Below are 21681 nucleotides of genomic sequence, written 5' to 3' on the forward strand. Positions count from 1 at the left end.
CAGGTACCCATATTGTTATCTCTAACGGTTTGGGCAACCGATAACCAATATCATTAAAAAGTGATATCTATAATCCGAACCGATAAATTCGGATACCCGGATTTTCAGATCGGTTATTGAGTACCCAATAAGATATCCAATAATGATAATTAAACTTAATAATGTAGTTATTACGATATCATTTAACACTAATTAACAACAATATCACATGATCTTGACAATTTATTAATAATATTACTAATCATTGATCCCTACCTTATAAAAAGTAGGATATCGTTCTTATGAATAGTGCACGGACCATTATATCCCTCAAAATGTTTGTTTACCTTCTTACCCCCATGTGTAATTTTGTAATTTTTCTTAAGACCCATCAATTAATTAGAAATTAAATGGAGAATGGAATAATAAAGTTTAAAATTTTCTATATTTAATTTAATGGGGGTTATGGTTTAATTATATACAACATTAATCACTAGACAACGAAAGGTTGTTGTTTTATGTGGAAATTTTATTTTTCTTTATTTTGTGAAGGTCAAAATTAACGACTTATACATAATTGTGTTTAAAGGACATTGAAACTAATGAAATTAATCTATGATTGTGTCGAAATAGATGTACTAGGAAGAAAGAAAACCAAACTGACTACGGTGAAAAGGGGAAGAAAGCAAGATGGGATTCAAGGGAATTATGGGGCTGCATAGAGCTTATTTTACTACAAAACCAAATTGTTAGAAGCATTTTGTCCGAGTTCATTTTCAATTATCTGTTAACTTTTGAGCATTGTGAAATCATGTGTATCTAAATACTATTATATATTAATGTCACTACTATGTATTGTGATGTACCCTGCACTGCTATATGATGTACCTTGTTGTTTCCAATTAGGTCAATGAACCCAAAAGATATATTAGTATCAAAAATTCCTATATAAAGTGTTAGCACGTTGTTTTTTTCACTAATTAAATAAGGGTGCAGCCTGTTGTATAAGATTTCCCAGAATATCCTACAACATCAAAGACAAGAGCCATCGGCAGCGGATGATTAAGTCCATGTGAAGTGCAAACACAAGCCAAGAAAAATTAAGGCTAAGCAATAGAGAGATATTCCTTTATCAGACCATTAACTCCATGTCAAGTACAAACACAAGCCAAGAGAAATTAAGACTAAGTAATAGAGAGATATTCCTTTATCAGTCCATTAACTCCATGTCAAGTGCAAACACAAGCCAAGAAAAATTAGGCCGAAAGGGCAAGCTGCGCGCTTTGGCTGCCCTAGTATTATAAAGTGATTATGAAGTAAAGTAAGTGTTTGAAATTTTGGAAAAATAGATTAAAGTAGGAAAAAAAACAAAAAAATTGTTTATCAGATCGAGTAACCGTTAATTTTAAAATGATACCCAATAGTCATACACGATAACAAATTATCGAATCGGGTACCCGAACTGTTGTGGTTATCGGATCGGGTACCCGAATTTTCGGAACGGTTACGGATCGGATTTTTGATTTTTCGGATAGTTTTGATCAGCCTAGGTATAAGTTTCAGGAGAGAGAAGAAACTAAGGGGTTTTATGGAGACCAAAGTTAGTAGAATATTATTGAAAAATAGAGAGAATATTTTTTTAAAAATGGAGAGAAGTTACTAAAAAGGAAACGTTTCATTTATTAAAACATGGTCGCAAAAAGAAAACGTTTCATTTATTTAAACACAAAATGAGTACTAATCAACTCGTTTGAATCAGGTCCAATGAGTTTCAATCAAGTCCAAGAAGGTCTTATAAGTTTCAATCGGCTTCAATCAGATCTAATAAGTTCAGTTCATATAAGTTTTAAGTCTAATCAGATGAAAAGAACATATCTTTAATTATAAGTCTTTTTATAACCATTTTAAATCATGCTCCCTTCGTTTATTTAATTCTACTCACTTTTCATTTTAGATTGATCGTTCGTTTATGTTCAACTCATTTTGTTTTAATTAATTTATGGCATACCTCTTTTACCATCTTACTCTTCATCAACCCCACAATAATTGCATATTTTCACACTCTCTCTTATTTCATTCACCCTTTTATCACGCAACTAACTTTTTTTACATTCTCTCTTACTTTATCTTACACCAACTCACATTCATTAACATTTTTCCTTAAATTGTGATATATATTAAGTGAGTAGAACATACAAGAACGGACTTAGTAGGTTTTAGCACTAGAGTGACACTTAAATTTTATGCAAGGTCATAAGTTCAAGAGTATTAGCACTAGAATGGCTAATAAGAAAGAACTCCTATGACTCACAGAATAGGAAAACTGAAGCAATTAATAGAGAAGACTAACCATCAACAACCACCTCACCGTCGGTGATCCTATCAATAAGCCTATTGTGCGCAATTGAGTCCTTAATTAACCAAAATAGTAAGTCATTAACACTTATTTTCCAATTTTAATTTTAGCAATCTCTGAGGTATATTTTGTATATTATGATACAAAAAAATTTATTTGATAACTATTCACTACTTCCTCTGTTTCAATAATATTGCACAAGGATGAAATCACGCATTCAAAAGCACATTTTATATGTTAAATATATATAATTGTATAAGAGTAAATATTATAAAAAGTTTATATTGTGAAAGTATTTTATGAGAAGAATCTAACAAGATCTCACATGACTATATTTTGCTTAACGTATAAATCATATTATATGGTCAAACAAGAATGATGAATAGTGCAAAAGTCCAATTATTGCAATATAATTGGAACGGAGGAAGTATTTTAATTAATAGAACAATAAATTTATTACATTTCATCAAATCGAAAAAAAAAACAAATTTTAACAACTTAAAAATTAAAGTTGTGAAATTGCCTTATGATCATTACACAATAATGGAAAATTTTACCTAAGAAAACTAACATGATAAGACTTGTAATGTATGTAATACGCAATACTTATTAGTACAATATAAGTTGTTTCATAATTACATATTTACTACCTCTATTAACAGTTATTTGCAACAAAAGGGGTCAGCGCGGACTCCTAAGCAAAACTTCTTAAACATGATTATTGAAAGTTATGAACATGTAATTAGCTATTAATCAATTAAAAAAATAAAATAAAAGCAATTACAATTAAAAAGAACCCACCAGAACAACCACCACACGCCACCCAGAATCACCACCATACGCCACCCAGAACCACCACCCATGCCACCCAGAACCACGAACCACCGAAATCCACCACACGCAACCCACAAATCACCAAAACTCACCCACAAACCACCGAACAACCACCACACGCCACCCACAAATCGCCGAAACTCACCTACAAACCACCGAAATCCACCCAAGAATCACGAAAACCACACAAGAACCACGAAAACCACCCTTAAACCACCAGATCTGAAACCTAATAAAAACCAAACCCACCGAGAAACTACCCCCATGAACCGTCCAGAACCACCACCGCCGACACCCACCCACGAACCACGAAATAGTCCCCCACGAACCATAAACACCACCTACGAACCACAAAAACCACCGGATCTACCAAACCCGCCCACAAACCACCAACAACCACCCACGAACTGAGATGAGAGATGAATAAGGAAGAAGATGATAGATGAGAGATGAAGAAGGAGGAGAGAAATGGTAGGGAGATGAAATCAAATTTTTTTGGGAAAAGTGTAGATAATTAAGTTAGATTAGGGTTATAATAATTTGTAATTATGTGTAGTATTACGTGTTTATAATTTTTAAATGAGGGTATTTTGGTCATTTTATCAGAAAAAAGTTACTATATTAGAAAAGAAATAGTTTTGTTGCAAAATAATAGGTAGCACTCTTTTTGGGTAAATGTTGCAAATAACTGTTAACGGAGTATGTGATATCAAAAAGGAAAAATGGAAACTAATAATCCCACCTTTGCTACTTTTGCTCAAAACAATCCCACCTTCGAATAATTTGAAAATAATCCCACCTTTACCCATGATCTGCTCAAAATGATCCGTTTTACCTAAAACCTATTTAACAGGTTATTATTTGTTTTTTTTTTTACTTTAATTTCTTAATTCTCTCCTCCTACCTCCCACCTCCCTAACCCATAATGGTAACTCCACCATAATCACCACCACCAAGCCTCCATAACCACCACCAGACCTTTATCCCAAACTCCTTACCACACCCACTCTCACCTGACCACGAAACTCCCTAAACCGACCATCAAGCCATCTTGAAACCTCCTAAACTCGACACCCTAGCCACCCACGAAACCTTCCCTCTGCTTTACTTCCCCTCTCGCGTCACCCTCCCCCTGCTATTGCGTCAATTTGTGGATGGAATTGAGTGAATTGTTGCTACTGGAGTCCTAGGAGGTCAGAATTGGGTGTTGGCTTGCTATAATTGATACTTTTGGTGTCGATTTGGTTGTTGTTTATTGGTTGTTTTGGAGTTGCAAGGGCTGATGTTGTTGTCGTTGGGAGTGGTGGATGTGAAGGTGTGGTTGTTAGTGGGCAGATTAGTGGTTGCTATCTAGGTGTGCAAATTTGGGAACAGAATTGGTGGTTGATGGGGTTGAGCAACGCTTTGATTTTGTGGGTCGTGATAAGGTGAAAGTGCAGCATATGAGGTTGAAATGGCTACTATTACGATGCGTGTTTGGTGGTGTTTGGTTAGGTTGTTGTTGGTGGGCAGGGGGGACTGTTTCAGGTGGCGGTCAGGAGGGAAAAGAGAGGAAGGGGCTGCTATCGTTGGCCAGGAAAGGCTGGGGTGGCTTGGGCTTTTCCGGTGGGGTTGGCTAGTGGTGTTACTTCGGTAGGGAAGAAGAAGGCAATGGTGGGGAGTCTGTTTCAGGTGGGAGGTTTGGGAAAGTGAACTGTTAAACATCGCCCGCAAATTCCTACATAAAGCCCACAAAATAAGAGTGAAATGACACTTTTGCCCTCAAACTAAAAAACACAATTTCTCTCTCTACTCTCTACTTCCACTTTCTCTCTCTAAATTATTTCCAGAGCTATGTCGAGGCGGCCCGGCAAGGAAGTGGCGGCACCGGCGGTGGGCGGAAGGCGGTTTGCCGGCGAGAAGGTAATTTTTTAAATTTTTGTAATTTTTTTTTTAAAAAAAAAACCTCCGACGACGGTGGGGCGCCAAGGCGAGACGCCACCACCACGGAGGAAGCGCCTAGGCAAGACGCCCATACGGTGGTGGCGGCGCCTAGCCCAGACGCCACTACCACGGCGGCGGCGCATAGGCTAGGCGCCACGGCCGTGATAGTGGCGTCTGGGCTAGGCGCCGCCACCACCGTACGGGCGTCTTGCCTAGGCGCCTCCTTCTCTTTTTTTTTTTAAATTTTTTTTTTGTTTTTTTTTAATTTTAAATTTTATTTTCGAATTTTTTTTTTTTTTTTAAAAAAATTTGTTTTTCTTTTTTTTAAATTGTATGTTCCCTTTTTTTTTTTATCTTTTTTTTTAAAATTTTGTTTTTTTATTTGTTTTAATTTTATGTTCTATTTTTTTTTTTAAAAAAAAAATTGTTTCTGGTTTTAATTTTTAATTTTATGTTCCTATGTATTTTTTTTTTTTTTTGAATTATATTTTTGTATGTAAAAAAATTATAAGTTCCCTTTTTTTTTATAAATTTTCTTTAAAATTTTGATGTTCTTCTTTTTTTAAGTTTTTGCAATTTTAAATTTTTTAAGTTTTGTTAGTTTTTTGTTTTTGGTTTTTTCTTTGCATTTTTGATTTTTTGTTTTTGTTTATGTTTTTCATTTTTTAGTTTGTTGTTTATATTTTTTGTTTTTGGTTATATATTTTGTTTTTGGTATATTGTTTTGTTCATATTTATATTTTTTTATGTTTATATTTATATTTTTTATGTTTTTATTTATATTGTGTTGTTTATATTTTTATTTTTTATGTTTATAATTTTATTTCCGTTACTTGTTTATTTGCTTTTGTGTTTATTTTCGTCCTTTTTTGTATTTATATTTTTTGTTTTTGGTAATATTTTTTGTTTTTGTTTATGTTTGTTTTTTTTTTTGTTTGTAGTTTATATTTTTTGTTTTTGGTATATGTTTATGTTTATATTTCTTATGTTTATATGTATATTGTCTTGTATATATTTATATTTTTTATGTTTATAATTTTATTTCCGTGACTTGTTTATTTGCTTTTGTGTTTATTTCGACTTTTTTTAATTTGTTTTCGTTATTATGTTTCGTTATTTACTTGGAGTTAGGCATCGCAATTTGGACCTGGTGCGGGGAAGAGTATTGACGTCGTGAGGAGTACGATCTACTCAATGGAAAGCTCGGGGCCCAGACACGTTAGATCCCGTGGTATGCGGTACGTCTCATCTTTTATTTGTTCTCTTATTTTAATATATATGTATAATACGTCGTTTCATGTTTTTTGTTTTGTGTAGTGGATGGGCAAGATTATGCAGTTGGGACACCGACTTTTTGAGGAAAGGGACTGCATGACGAGTGCATCAGGCAGAGTTGTTATTGACGATCTGGAACGGACCCTTGAGCAGTGGCAGTGGGCGTCACAGAGGGATTACTGATATTTGAAATTAGACATTATCTTTTTAGTTTGTAATATTTGAAATTATTGTTCTTAGTTTTTAAAATTCAATATTATCTTTTTAGTTTGTAATATTGTGAAATTATTGTTGTTAGTTTTTAAAATGAAACATTATCTTTTAAAAATGAACACATAGAAATGACATAGTATTGACAATACAAGGCCTCATAGTAAAAGGTAGGTGTACATCAACAAAAACTACATGGCAATTAAATTGTTCCACTGTTGCACGCGAGCATGGTACAAAGCATCCCAACCCTCCACGCTTGCTCTACGAATTTCATACCACTTCGGTATGATATGTGGGACCGGAAAATCGGGTGACATGTCTAATCGGATAAAATGTCTGTATGACGGCCCAAGAAATCCAATAGCAACGTCCCTTACCGGTCTGGTGACGGTCTCGCGCGAACACCAGGGCAGAACCGTTGTACATGGATAATAGGCTCGACTATGTAAACCAAGGCCGAAATGCATGACTGCACACTTGTAGATGTTTGCAACGGCAAAGAGATCAAGTGGCGCATCGAACCAATGATTTTGATCGCAAGGTCCCCCTCCCCACCGGATACGCTGCAGAGACCTATCCAAGTCCTCGCCGTACACATGGCCATACACATCTCGGTTTGATGCGATTTCACTGTACATCAACTGCCGCACTAAACAATAGTTGTCTTCACCCATTTGAAACACATCCGCCACAACCCGAAATCCGCAGTTACCATCTGCAATGACATCATTCCACCCGTCCAAGAATGGCATCATGATATTAGGGATCCTGTCCTTATATGGAAAATGTTCAATGTCCATTCTCCCTGTTACACACATCAATAAACACAATAAACAAGTCAACAGTAAACTAATCAAACAGTCAACAAAAGAAATTGAAGTCGAATGTCTTACCGGTGCCGGGCATATTCACCGACGACGATGATTGGCTGCCACTTGATGAGGATGTACGACCACGGCCACGACCACGGCCACGACCGCGAATGTACTCAAACGCACTCTTGTTCCGCCGTGGTTGTCGACCCCTAGGTCGCTCGACCCCTTCCGGTTCCTCGGTATCCAAACACGATGTATTGAACATGTCATGAAGTATGTGTGTAGCACTACGAATGATCGAAGGGTGACTGGAGGACACTTGGTCAAACATCAACTGAAACTGCTCCAACTCCTCCTGTTCACGGTGAACCGTATGCGGAACAGCATGCTCTCCGATAACGAGCGTCCGCCAGAATGGATGAACCTGATCGACATGTAACGACGCCCTGTCTTGCGTAATTACGCGGTGAATGGTGCATGCACAAGGTAATCCATGAGTCACTGATATAGCACATCCGCACCGAATAGCCACTTCATCGCCCAACTCCCTCATCCTGGTATACTCGCTCAGAATCAACCCCAAACAGTGGTGTGACACACGACCGTGGAGAATCTTAAATATGAAATGGCCATACAACATGCCATGTCGTCGTCTGGAGTCCTCGAGATAGTTCTTGATGCCGTTCCTCTGAGTATCAATAGCCTTGTTTATTCTCTCGAACAGTGTATCCAGAGCAGCCGTGGAAGAATCAATCCAGTCCTTCAAAGCTCTATGAGCGCTCTCGACTCTGCATGTCGTAGTGTTCCCAAAATGAAGAACTTGGTTCGTCCAATATTTGACAAACTTTTCCCTCTGAGGTACCCACTGGTGCATCACATAGTCTACGATTGGCGGGCACCACTTGTACGCATCCTTGAAGTTTTCCAAGGCTCGATCGTACTCTGCCTCTGTGGTAGCTTGCATGATCTTCCGCCACTTACCATTTACCAATGTCTCTGCTGTTACTAAATTCTTGTTGAAAAGATTGTAGGCTTTGACTTTCACGCAGTTGTTGATGTGCCATGTGCACAGTAAATGGCTCGACTCCGGAAACAGCTCCGCTATAGGGGCAAAAAGACCTCCCTCACAATCACTTACGATGGCCGATGGCTGTACATTTGGGCCGATGTAGTTTCTCAACTTTTCCAACACCCAACGGTAACTCGCAGCCGTCTCATCCTTCATGACTGCATAACCAATCAGAAAGTTCTGGTTCGTTGGAGCCATCCCAACCATCTCAACCAGTGGGAACTTGTACTTGTTTGTCTTGTACGTTGAATCGATCAAAATCACAGATGGCCAAGACGAAATCATATCAGCACAATCAGGATGGACAAGGAACAAATGAGTTACCTCCGATGTGTCTTCGTCAGATTCAAACCAGTAAAGGTAACCACGTGCTTGTGCCTGGTGCAGAAGCTGCTGTATAGGGTTCCTTCCCTCTGACCGTTCAAACCTCAATTTCTGTCTGACGTTGTAGATGTGTCTTCGGTTTGGCTGGTCTTCGGGGAATTTCTCTAACACAGACGCTAATATTTTAGCGGGCTTCACTTGAGCATCACTCATTTCTTTTACAACTAGTTTCGCAGCTGGACTTAGGCCGCTTAACTGCCGATGCCCCACTTTGTATGCTATCAGCTCATGGTTGTGATATCCCCATTTGCCGTAACCCTTCACTTCCCAACCGTCACGCCTTTGATGTTGTCGAACCTTAACTCGGAACTGACACCCACAACCTTTCCGCTTTGAGTCAAACCGAATCGCTTTACTGAAATCTCGTTCTTCTCTTTTGCGATAACGGTCGCATCTCAAAATGCGATCCATTCTACCATCCCGTTGAGATTTATGAGTTGCTACTACTAAACAAAAGCCTGATCTAATTGCAACCTGTTTTGCCCAATCAATCGCTTGTTGAGCATCTTCGAACAGGCCATCATGTACAAAAATCCCACTGTAATCATTTCCGTCTCCACCATAATCCTGTAACAATAACATATAACGTATAAATATAATTACATTAAGATTAAATTAATACACTTAACACAAAATTATCACAAACGCAATTTCTAAATTTTAAATTTCTAAATATCATTTTTATATTTAACGCATAATACATTTAAAAAACAAAATAATAACACACATTTCATTTCAAATTTATCAAACATAAATAAACAAACAAAAAAAACCATAATAAAAAAAATAAACAAATACAAAACAAAATAAAACAAAATAAAACAAAAACAAACACAAAATAAAAGATGCATTAAAAAAACTTAATTAAAAAAAAAAAATTAATTCCCTCCAAAAAAAATTAAAAGGAAATAAAACAACACAAGCAAACAAAAACAAAAAAATTCCAAAAAAAAAACAAAACAAAATAAAACACCACAAGCAAAAAAAAATCAAAAACAAATCAAAACAAATAAACAAAAAAAAAACAAATCAAAAAAAAAACAAAAACAAAACAAAACCAAACAAAAAAAAACAAACAAACAAATAAAAAAAAAAACAAAAACAAAACAAACAAACAAAAAAAAAACAAACAAACAAATAAAAAAAAAACAAAAAAAAAAACAAACAAACAAAAATAAAAACAAACAAACAAATAAAAAAAAAAGAAAAACAAAACAAAAAAACCAAAAAAAAAAAAAGGGGATTAAATTAAAAAAAAAAAAAATAAAAAAGAAAAACAAACAAAAATAAAAACAAACAAACAAATAAAAAAAAAAAAACAAAAAAAAAAAAAAAAAAAAGGGGATTAAATTAAAAAAAAAAAAAAATATATATATATATTCCCCTAGTGGCGCCTGGCCAGGACGCCGGAGCCACGGCCTGGGCGCCTGGTCAGGACGCCGGAGCCACGGCCGGGGCGCCTGGTCAGGACGCCGCCGCCATGGTGGCGGCGTCCTGGCCAGGCGCCCTGGCCGTGGCTCCGGCGTCCTGGCCACGCGCCACTATCATGGTCGAGGCTTCTCCACCAGGCGCCGTTACTACGGTGGCGGCGTCCTGGCTAGGCGCCACAACCACGGCATGGCCTTTTGGCTAGGCGCCAGCCACCATTTCGTCCTTACGATGCGTTACGAACCTCGTTTTCCGATGACGACGGCGATTCTCCGGTGATCCTCGGCGATCCGGTGCTGCTCCACATTTTTTTAGTGCGAAAAATTTATCTTCGGTTAAAATTATAAAAAGGGCAAATTTGTCAAAAAATTATAAAATGTGGGCTTTATGTAGAGATTTGCGGGCGATGAATAACAAGTCCCTTGGGAAAGGGGTTGATTATTTTTTTTATTATTATTATTTTTGTTCTTTGTTTTTTTATATTATTTTTTTTTAAAAAAAAAAAAAACCATTTAGAAGGTGACACGTGGCAAGTCACCTTCTAACATAGGTTGCCAATTTCACAAACCGATAAAAGGCTTGTTTTGAGCATATGAGGGTCAAAGGTGAGATTGTTTCTAAATTTCAAAAAGGTGGGATTGTTTTAAGCAGAAATAGCAAAGGTGGGATTATTAGTTTCCATTTTTTCTATAAAAAAGGTTTATCCTTTGATTACAATAAACTAAATCAGACGAGAAATTTTTCACAACTACAACAGATATAGACCCCTTCACTAAAGAAGGTTGTAGTAAAATTCCTACTCCCTAAAATATGAGTAGCAAAGTTATTGTTCCTTTCTTTACAGTAGCTTAGTAATAGTAAAATTCCTCTTATGCCCTTATTTGCTGGTTTGTTTGTTTGCTGCCATTTGTTCGCATAAAGCCAGCTCAGATGTAATTACGCCACGTCAGCTCTTCATTTTTGTCTTGGTCTTCTCTTTTCTGAGTTTGTGGTTTTAATGGTGTTGTGCGCTTGTAGTAAACATTACGTCCTCAGTTCTGGATTAGGTGTGACCTTACTTCCTGAATTCTAGATTAGGTGCTGTATAATTTGTGACATTACTTCCTGAATTCTGGATTAGGTGCAGTATAATTTTGTTTAAGATGATGCTTTGGGGTTTTGGTCTGGTGAAGCTCTGTTCGATCGGCACGTCTGTTGGACTCTGTTGAAGATTGAATTTATTGTTTCAGATTACAGTTACAATGATGTTGTGCTCTTTCTTTGTTGGTGGTATATTTAAGGTTTCGCATGATTAATAGCATTATCATTGTCTTGATAAGTGTTTATTAGATTGTTGATCTTTGTTATTATTGTTAATTTTGATTTTACTGGTTTTGGGTGCAGTTTTACTACTTATAAAATTTGGGTTGCAATAATCATTATAGGTACAGTTAGTGCTTAATTTGTTTGTTTTTGGGTGGTGGGGTGGGATCTTAGAGCATTGCCAATGGTGAGCATTTTATCTGCTCATGGGCATATTTGATGGTAAAATAAAATGCTCACCATCAAAAAAGACCATGGGCAAAATGAAAAACGCCCATAGTATGGGCATTTTCGTGGATGAACAGTAAAGGAAGTGGGCCCCACAACAGTCAGACGCACTTAAAAAAATTTGGCTGGCCCCTTAACAGTAAAGGATGAACATATTTGGCAACGATACGGGCCACGTAATTAGGGAGAAATTAGCACGACTTAAATAAAGCCAAGTACTATGGCGTAGCTACTTTCCGTACGCATTCGAGTTATTTTTTAGTTGTTGTGTTTATTTTATTTCCTAAGTTTAATTACGCATGACGTTGCAAATGTAATTGGTTTCTAGTATTGTACCGCTTTTAAAATAAATAAAAACATTTAACAAATTTTGAGCCTTTTTTTACAATTTTTTTATATAATGTACTTAATTTTACGACAAATTTTAACGATAAAAAAGACAAAAATAAAAAAAATAAGTTACACAAATTTAAACTAGTTTTTATTTATTTGGAGTAACATTGTTAAAATATAAATGAAATAAATAAATAAAGAAGTGTAGTATAGGAGAGAGAAAGTAATGGTGGGGTATTGAAAAAGTAAGAGAGAGAGAGTGGTGGGTGGGCATTTTTTTTACTCACCATTGGGAGAGAAAATGTGAAAAAAAATTTGCCCATGAGCAAAATTGATTTGTTGAGAGAGAAAGTGGGTAGAGAGAGAGTGGGTGAGCATTTTTTTTGCTCACCATTGAGAGTGGTCTAAGGGGGCTAATTATTATTGCTAAATCGTTATTGTCTTTGGTGCAGTTACTATTGATTTTGTTTATTAGGGGTATAATTATTATAATTGGTACTGTAAGTCTTTTTTTTTTTGGGTTTTGGTAAGGTGGGGGGGAGTGAGTAATTGATCTCTCCATACTGTACTCTGTGTGTACTTAAGGTTATTTTTTTCTTTTAAGTACTTATTGAGAGTATTGCATGATGGGTTGTACGTACAAAATTCCTAACACACCTACTTTAGCAATCTCTTGATCAACCTCTGTCTTCATGCTATGAACGCCAAGCTTAATTACCTCCATGTGATATGACTGTGCACTGCACAAAAATTACGATATTTGATAATTACAATTTCAATTTATTCTGAATTTTCCATACCTATATGTGATTTACGACAAATGAGGGAAGGAGCTTAGAATTTGATTGAATTTTATAGACAAAATTCTTTTAGCACACATTTAAACGGTTGAACTACCCCTTAAAATACTTTCTTTCTTTTACCAAGACTATCATTTGGTTTGGGTCAGCTTTATTTTTTGGGCTAAGCACCATTTTTATTAAACCTTACAACATGTAACTCTAACTGTTTTTTGGGCTATATCTGTACATATGTTTTTATTTTTTTATTTTTTTTATAGGACTATAAATTCATTGTAATTCTTACTAAAATAAATTAACTACAATTCAAAAAATATGTAACAAAACTAACAAAACCCAATATTAACTTAATTTCATCTAACAACAATTGTTAATATATTATCATAATAAGTTTTGCACCAAGCCTCATAAACAAGAAAACAGTTTGCATGATTAATGCACAACGGCCCCAACCTATTATTCCTTTTAAAAGATCCAAAACTCTATTGCTTTAATATTTAGCAGTAATAAACAATGGATTAGGCTAATATTTGATAGAATTCACCTCTATTCCTTTGTTTCGTTACACAACATTAACGATACAAGCTCTTTCATTATTTCTGACATATGCAACGCACACTAATTACATTAATAAAGATATGCTAACTTTTATCTAACCTCATTACCCTTATAATTACACTACATAACACATTACTAATAACAAACGACACATTTTTTACTATACATTTAATTTCGCAAAATTGAGGGGGCACCCGCGTCGCGGGTGCACCCACAACTAGTACTGTAAAATAATGTTTAAAATTTTCAAAAAAGAAAATGGAGCAAGTAATAAAATACGGCTGCTAAAGGAAAGTGGAGCAAGTAATAAAATACGGAGGGAGTGAATCACAACGATATGAAAAGAGATATGAATAATACAAAGTATACGATTTGCAACAATAAACGTAGCTTTGTTGAAAGGGTATTTCTATTTGATTTAATTATCATGTATTTATTAGATATAAATTTCTCTAAAGATGTTGTATTGATTTTTTATTTTTTTTTATAAATGCTTCGTAATAAATTAATAATACTACGGAGTAATAATTTTTTTTAAGAGAATAATAATAAGGAAAATTTGTATATTACCACCCTTCAAAACACCATCTTTTGAACTAACCATCCATTATAATCTTTATTTTAAGATACCACCCAAAAAAAAGAGAAAAAAAATTAGATTTTACCACCACTTAACACTTTTTGTTAAAAAAAAAAACGTTAAGTTCCATATTTTAAAAATAAATCGTCGATTTTCGTGTCGAAGCTTGCTCTGTTGAGGTTTTGAGGTCATTTGGCTTAAAAGGGCTTGATTTGAGATTAAAAATGATAAAAAAAATTATCGAAGAAGCCTTGGTTTGCGTGCATCACACAAATTGAGGTATTTTTTAATGTGCAAAACGAGACATTTTCCATCATTTTTAGTCAATTTTGACCTCAAATTGGTTCTTTTAGGGCCGAAATTATCCCCATAAATCACTAAAGAACATGTTTTTGACCCGAAAATCTAAGATATTTTTTAAAAACGTTTAATTCAACGGTTTTCTTGACGGAAAGTGTTAAGTGGTGGTGAAATTTAAATTTTTTTGTCTTTAATTTTTGGTGGTATTTTAAAATATAAATTAAAATAGGTAGTTAGTTCAAAATATAGGTTATTTTTAGGTGGTAAAATCAAAATAGTCCTAATGATAATAATAAATTAAGCAACGTGTTTTGTGTGTGGTTCACTGCACCATGTAACCGCTTGTAAAAGAACAATGTATCCCCTATAAATTGACCTAGTATCCCTTGTAATGTTGACTGAATAACCACTAAAACGGTGACCGAATAGACGAATAACCACTATAATATTAACGAAGTAACCCCTATATAACACTAACAAAGTATCGATCATGACGGATGACCACATAGCTCAGATAAATCACGCACATAACAAAGTAACGAAAGTAACGAACATGACAGATGACCACACGGTGTGGCTAAGAATTTGTGCAAATCACGTACTATAGCTTAGGTAAATTGAAAAGGACTGCACTACTTGAATTGAATGTAAAAAGTTTGAGGGCGGCGAGAGGCATTAGAAGCAGCTACGACTTATAAAAACAAAAAACGAACGTCTTCAACATTTGCTTCATTCTCCACTCCTCAATTTTCATTATAAATAAAATTAATCCCAAATTCTCTTTCTTTTTCACTAACAATCAAACGAAAATCAAATATGGCAATTGGTGTTCTTGCTTTCCAGGGTTCTTTTAACGAACACATAGCAGGTATTTTTCTGAATTTTTTCCTTTTTTTTTTTAAAAAAAAAACTTATATTGCTACCCGTTACGACTTGAGATCAAATCCCGTCTACGTCTTTACCCGATTAAGGGTTCGGACAAAACAATCTAATGTTTTTATGTCATAATTGTATTGAATTTTGTATGTGTAGCGCTGAGGAGGGTAGGAGTGAAAGGAGTGGAAATTAGGAAGCCAGAACAATTAGAGAATATTGCTGCCCTTATCATTCCTGGTGGTGAAAGTACCACCATGGCTAAACTTGCTGAGTTAAACAACATGGTATATCTCTTTTTTATAATTTTCAACTTTTTATTTTTTTTTTGAATTGGGTTTTCTTTGCTTTTATTTTATGAAGTTTATTTTAACTGGGGTTGCTTTAATTTTGTTTAGTGATTTATGGTTTTTGATGGGTTTCTAATTTTGAAGTAGGAAAGTTGTAATCTTTTTTAATTTCATTTTGAGTTGATTGTGGGATGAGAATTCAGAAAGAAGTAATGTTTGTCTATTTTTGAATTGGGTTTTCTTTGCTTTTATTTTATCAAGTTTCATACTGGGGTTGCTTTAATTTTGTTTAATGATCTATGATTTTTAATGGGTTTTTAAATTTGGAGTGGGAAAGTTGTATTCTTTTTTAATTTTATTTTGAGTTGATTGTGGGATTAGAATTCAGAAAGAAGTAATAAGTTTGATTTTGTTCACAGTTTCCTGCATTGAGGGAGTTTGTCAAGATGGGCAAGCCAGTATGGGGAACTTGTGCAGGGCTGATTTTCTTGGCAAATAAAGTTATTGGTATAATTATCTCTTATCAATATAATCTCCTAATTGTCAATTAGAGATCCCTTTTCTGTATATTCAAGGCATGTATGTCACTTCTTTGATTTTACTTTCAAGCCGGAATGACAATGATTGAATGATCTTAATAATTCTTAAAATTGTTGACAAAAGTTCAACACAACAATACCAAAGCCTTAATCCCAAAAGAATGGGGTTATTTGCATAAACCGAGTGTTTATCTCTTGTTGTTGCCTTCAAAATCTAGATTGGTTTAGCTAGGGTGTTTAAAAAGAGATTATTCAATACATGTACCATTTTAAACGGACTTGTGCTTTTCAGGTCAGAAAGTTGGTGGGCAGGACCTTGTTGGTGGCCTTGATTGCACAGTCCACAGGAATTTCTTTGGTAGTCAGGTAGTTTTGGATCTCTGTTGGCTGTTTTGGTAGTATGAAAGTTTGCATGATTCGGCTGAATTTGCATTTTTGTTGCTGGATTTACGTACTTTCTGATCTTTCTTCTTTACTTAAAAAATTGATTAAGCTGCAATTTGGCTTTTCTGTGATGGATCTGATGGAGAAGTGGTGATTTTAGTGCATGATTTGATATCTATGTTATGCATTTTCTGCAGTTTAGAGGGCTGATAATTTTAGACTGAAAGGGATGTGGTGTCTAGAGTATAAATTGATAACCTCAGGCTGTTCTTGTTAGTATGATTTTGCCTTGCTTGAGTAAATGAGTAGTTATCTTTACTTGAATTGTTAGGCTTTTTGGAGCTCCAACTTTTTTTTTGTTTTTAATTATTATACTTGTAAATCCTGCCATAGATTCTCATAAGTTTGATGAGTGTAACATTTGGGTTTCACTCAAAAAGCCAAGCACTTTTGAAACTGTGTTATTTTGCTGGGTTCTGTTATCGACTTATTTATCTTTTGTGGATCTTAAGATAATAGAGTTTCACTCTGGCAGATACAAAGTTTCGAGGAAGAGATCTCTGTGCCGTATATTGCAGATAAAGAAGGTGGTCCACCAGGTTTTCGTGCTTTATTCATCCGTGCTCCTGCTATCCTTGAAGTTGGCTCAGATGTTGAAGTTTTGGCAGAAGTTCCTATTCCGGACAAAGTTAAGAATTCAGACATGATAAAGGAGATTCAAGAGGTTAGCACATACTTCGTATAATATTTTCCTCCATTCCTATCTTAAAGGCGGAACATTTTTCTTTTCTATGAGGGCTAGATAATTTAACACTTTGATTTTTGTGACTTTTGGATGCTGGTGGGGCATTAAAAGAGTTTAAAAAAATCTTTAAAAGGAGTTTATAGTAGCCAGTTCCCTATTTTCAAGTTTTCCTCTTGTTATTCAAGCTAAAATTTGACTTGTCTGAGAGGACTTTTGAAGAGAGTAGGTTTGAAACCTTGACAAGGAGCTGGTCTTGATCAGGTCCCAAGGAATTTGAATCTAGGTCATATGAAGTGGTGCTATTTATGATTTTATGGTTTGAACATCCAAGGGTCCTTTCTGCTCTTGGTAACTGTTGAAAACCTCCTCCTTTTGAGAATCGATGTGTTGGTCCTACAGGATCATCCTAAGACATTGGGCCTTGAGATGCATAGATGTCTAAGACATAGGGCCTTGAGATGCATAGATGTCTAAGAAGTGGTCCATTGTGCATATGCTTGAGGAGTTCTCTGGTTCCCTCGGAAACAAGTTTTAATTTATTGTAGTTAGAGGCTGGTCAACCATTGGGTCAGGTTCATTTAGGGATTAATAGACCAGCCCATAGCCATTTCAAGCCACGTATTCTGACATTCAAGGGCTTACTATCTTTTTTTTCCTTCCTTTTTTTTTAATCTTTTGGAAATTGATTAAATCACTGTTACATATAAGATGAAGTCCTTTCATTCGTCCTCGAACTTGGGAATCAAGAAGGTTTGTGAAAAAATCATGGGGCTTGGACCAATTTGAGAACACCATTGAAGAATTCCCTATCACCAATTTTGTTACTCATACCTTTCCTTTGTATTATAAAATAGGAGATGTATCTACTCCCTCTATCCTCCAATAATTGTCCACAAATACCCGTCCTATGACATATTTTACTTTATATATAAAAAATCTTCCAAACCATCTCTTTCTCCTCGCGGTTCCCTTCCTTCGTTTTTTCTATCTCTCCATCTAATGGTCCCTCTCCCTCTCCCTTTATCTCTCTCACTTGCACTTATTTGTTTTTTTATTTATTTTTTATAATTCCTTTCCCTTCCTTTGTTTTTTCTATCTCTCCATCTAACGGTCCCTCTCCCTTTATCTCTCTCACTTGCACTTATTTGTTTATTTATTTTTATTTTTTTTTATAATTCCTTTTTTACGCTACAAAAAACCTGTACGAGCTATACCACCTAACTAAAAACTACTTCCTCCGTTTCTTTTTGGTTGAAACATTTTCCAATTTAGGAATTGGCATGTTATTTGCAAGTAAATTTAGTAAGTTTAATTTAGGAAAATTTGTCAGAAACAACCTTTTAAAGTGTTCACTTTATTTAAAACAACCTTTTAAATTTTTTTTTGTAACTTCAGACTACATTATAAAATTTTTTTGTCAAAGACAACCTAATGGCTAATGCTACTTTCCGACGTTGGCTCTATTTTTTCCGGTGTTGACCACGAGTGTGCAAGGCACGTGACCTCTTATATTGCTTAATACACCCCTTTTCCCTCCAATTAACTCAAATTAAAACCTCTGCCTCTCTCTCATTCAATTTTGGAGACAAAAATCACTTTTCACCATCAATACCCTTTGCAATTCTTCTCTACTGCTGCTACTTCCGTTAACGAAGAGTTCCCAAATACAATAAGAATTCATTTATGCAATTTAGTATAAAGGTTCAAACTTTCTCCTATTTTCGCTTCTTCACTTTTTTATTTTTATTTTTATTTTATTTTACATTTGCTGCCATGGTTAAAGATAAAGGAAAGAAGAAAGCTGTGTCATCTTCTAGGGAATTGAAGGTCAATTATTGAATAATACAAAAGCCCACGTAACTCGCTTTACGTGTTGCATCCCCTTTGACCAGTTCCATGGTTGTAAAACTTACAAGCGTAAAATTTTATCATGAGTCCACAAGGTCCTCTTAGCAACAGGGATACCACAAGCGCATTTGATATCCCTCGGATAAACCATACCATGAATGCTGCATAATTGACAAATCCTTAGTCAATTAATTCTTTCAAAAATTTGGGGGAAAATAACCCTAATTTTCAATAATGAAACAAACAATTAAACAACAGCAACCACGATACCTGGTTTGAAATTGATGAATTGCTTGGTTGAAAACTTGAAATCCCAGATTCAGATAGCTTTAGAGGAATTTACCCTAGAATATTTTTCCTATTGATCGAAAAAGAGGAATGAGAGAGAAGCAGAGGTTTTAATAAGAGTAAAAGGGTGTATTAAGCAATATAAGAGGTCACGTGTCTCGCACACTCGTGGTCAACACCAGAAAAAATAGAGTCAACGCCGGAAAGTAGCATTAGGTTGTCTTTGACAAAAAAAATTTATAATGTGGTTTGAAGTTACAAAAAAAAAAAGGGATATTCTCAATGGTAACCCCCTACAATTGCTACACACCAACGGTAACCCCCCTTTTTTTGGATTATACGAAATGATCTTAGTTATCTTTTTCCTCCTAATGATGACATTAATGATGGTGTTTTAAAAAAATTTAAAAGGTTGGTTTAACAAAGTGGGCACTTTAAAAGGTTGTTTCTGACAAATTTTCCTTTAATTTAAGTACCAAGATTACCTCACCCCTCCCATTTCCACTGTCTCTACTCAATGGGATTAATTTTGCATATCGCATACCCCTTTCCCTTTCTCTCTCTTATTAAATTTGTGTGTCATTGGTTTGGTTGCAACTTAAAAGAATTGATGGGGAGTATTATCATGTGTGCCTAACCCTAAGTGGATATTTATTTGTTTTTGAAGGAAGTGCTTTATTTATCTCGATCTCAACAGGTTCTCTTGGCAGCAACCCTCTGAAGAGGAGAAACTGTTAGAATAATGGACTAATTATCGGATGAAGAAAGAAAGGAGCTAGGGAAAAGGGATGTTAAGAAGTCATAGGAAATAATAAAATTTTTGTGGATAACATCTGAAAGTGTATGATATATTGGAGTTTATGAGACTATATTTAAGAGTTATTGAGAGAGTTGAGTGTGGAGAACTGGAGATATAGAGGGGATAGAAATGGGGTTGTTTATAGAAACATGTGGGAAAGGAGAATATTGAGGAAAAGAAAGAGGGGGATCTTAGACATTGGAATTTTGGACAAATGCTTAGCTGCATGTTATCTTCCAAAGACTTTGGTGAGCTAGTCCAGGATTGTCGGGCGATTGTACGTGTTCTTACCATTAGATGAGCTTCGTGTGAGGTTCTAGAAGTCTGTAACCTAATCGAATTGGCTTAGGGAAGGCACACTACTAGAGGTTTATGAATATTCATATTAGGTTCATAATCAATTATGTATAGATCCGTATTTGATGTTTCTCCGCAAATATATTTTTCATCAAATTCCAAGAGCTGATTCTTACTTGTATCGATCCTTTGTGATTAGTTTACATTAAGCTGCAAGCCAATTACATCAAGTGTGCTAATTAATAGCGGTTTCCAGCTAAACATATCAATTACTTGATTCAACTAACTAATCATTATATTTATCAGATCCTATAAACTATCGTTTACAGTAATGCATGTTGTTTGAAGGACATACTTCCAATAGGCATTTTTGTTGCTGATGATTGATATGCAAAATTATGGACTCCTGTCATGAAAAGAGTGGAAATTAGGAAATCCTCTTTGTTCAAAGGGCCAACCTTTGTGCAAAATTTTTTTAAAAAGTAGTACTAGTATATGATTAATGTTGCTTGTTATCTGTATTGATAAATAATGTAATTTTTGGAATAATTGGTCATTTTCATGTCATAATTGTCATCATACCTGATTAATTTTATTGAATTTCTGTAGGTGAATCTTGAATCTGTAAACAAAGTGGCTGTAGCTGTAAAGCAAGGGAATTTGCTAGGAACGTCCTTCCATCCTGAATTGACTGCTGACAGTAGATGGTAACTATTTGACTTTCAGAGTTTTTATTTTATTTTATTTAATAACTTATCTGTTGAAACTCACTATAATAAACTTATTGCTGTTTGCAGGCATTTGTACTTCATCAAAATGGTAAACGACCTTAGAGAAGAGACCATGACTGATACCGAGTCCGAGACTTCAAACAGTATCATCAAAGCAGGAGACTTGAGTTCTTTGCAAGATACAAAGATTGAACTCCCCATATATTCTTAGCATTCTCTTATAGCCTGCTTCTAATTTAAAGATTTATTAGGATAATCTTATGAAGATATAGGTTACTTTTTTCACTTTGAAATGATTGTCCATATTCGATATATGCTCACACAGTCACGCCAATGGAAGTTGGCTTCATTTTCAAGGGTTCTGTCAATGTCAATCAATTTGTTGGTTTCATTATTATGAAGGGTTTTGTCAATGGCAATTTGATTTAACAACTAAACTATTGCGATGCACTACGAAGGTGATCTAATTTGTTGGTTTCATCATTTTCCCGTTGGTAATAGCATAATCAC

At 35.1% G+C, this 21681-nt stretch overlaps 2 protein-coding genes across 2 annotated transcripts; one reads left to right on the forward strand and one right to left on the reverse strand.

The window, feature by feature from the left end:
* Positions 1-6665: 6665 nt before the first annotated feature.
* LOC110711988 lies at positions 6666-7896 on the reverse strand. The gene is made up of 2 exons (XM_021890424.1): positions 7474-7896; positions 6666-7385 (listed from the first exon to the last, which is right to left on the reverse strand). Exons 1-2 carry the CDS (start codon positions 7724-7726, stop codon positions 6769-6771), a joined length of 870 nt encoding a protein of 289 aa, XP_021746116.1. The 5' UTR covers positions 7727-7896; the 3' UTR covers positions 6666-6768.
* A 7140-nt stretch (positions 7897-15036) lies between these two features.
* On the forward strand, positions 15037-21568 carry LOC110712019 (probable pyridoxal 5'-phosphate synthase subunit PDX2). The gene is made up of 7 exons (XM_021890447.1): positions 15037-15245; positions 15410-15537; positions 15960-16047; positions 16372-16445; positions 16999-17187; positions 21050-21147; positions 21238-21568. Exons 1-7 carry the CDS (start codon positions 15194-15196, stop codon positions 21380-21382), a joined length of 774 nt encoding a protein of 257 aa, XP_021746139.1. The 5' UTR covers positions 15037-15193; the 3' UTR covers positions 21383-21568.
* Positions 21569-21681: the final 113 nt, after the last annotated feature.

This window comes from Chenopodium quinoa, unplaced genomic scaffold (assembly GCF_001683475.1).
Source record: "Chenopodium quinoa cultivar QQ74 unplaced genomic scaffold, ASM168347v1, whole genome shotgun sequence".
Taxonomy (NCBI): Eukaryota; Viridiplantae; Streptophyta; class Magnoliopsida; order Caryophyllales; family Amaranthaceae; genus Chenopodium; species Chenopodium quinoa.

Excerpts from the sequence above, each read along its gene's own strand:
- LOC110711988 (XM_021890424.1), bottom strand. The coding sequence starts at position 7,726 with ATGTTTGACCAAGTGTCCTCCAGTCACCCTTCGATCATTCGTAGTGCT. Across the intron at positions 7,386-7,473 it reads GGTGAATATGCCCGGCACCG|GGAGAATGGACATTGAACAT; the intron begins GTAAGACATTCG and ends TGTGTGTAACAG.
- LOC110712019 (XM_021890447.1), top strand. The coding sequence starts at position 15,194 with ATGGCAATTGGTGTTCTTGCTTTCCAGGGTTCTTTTAACGAACACATA. Across the intron at positions 16,446-16,998 it reads GGAATTTCTTTGGTAGTCAG|ATACAAAGTTTCGAGGAAGA; the intron begins GTAGTTTTGGAT and ends TCACTCTGGCAG. Across the intron at positions 21,148-21,237 it reads TTGACTGCTGACAGTAGATG|GCATTTGTACTTCATCAAAA; the intron begins GTAACTATTTGA and ends TGCTGTTTGCAG.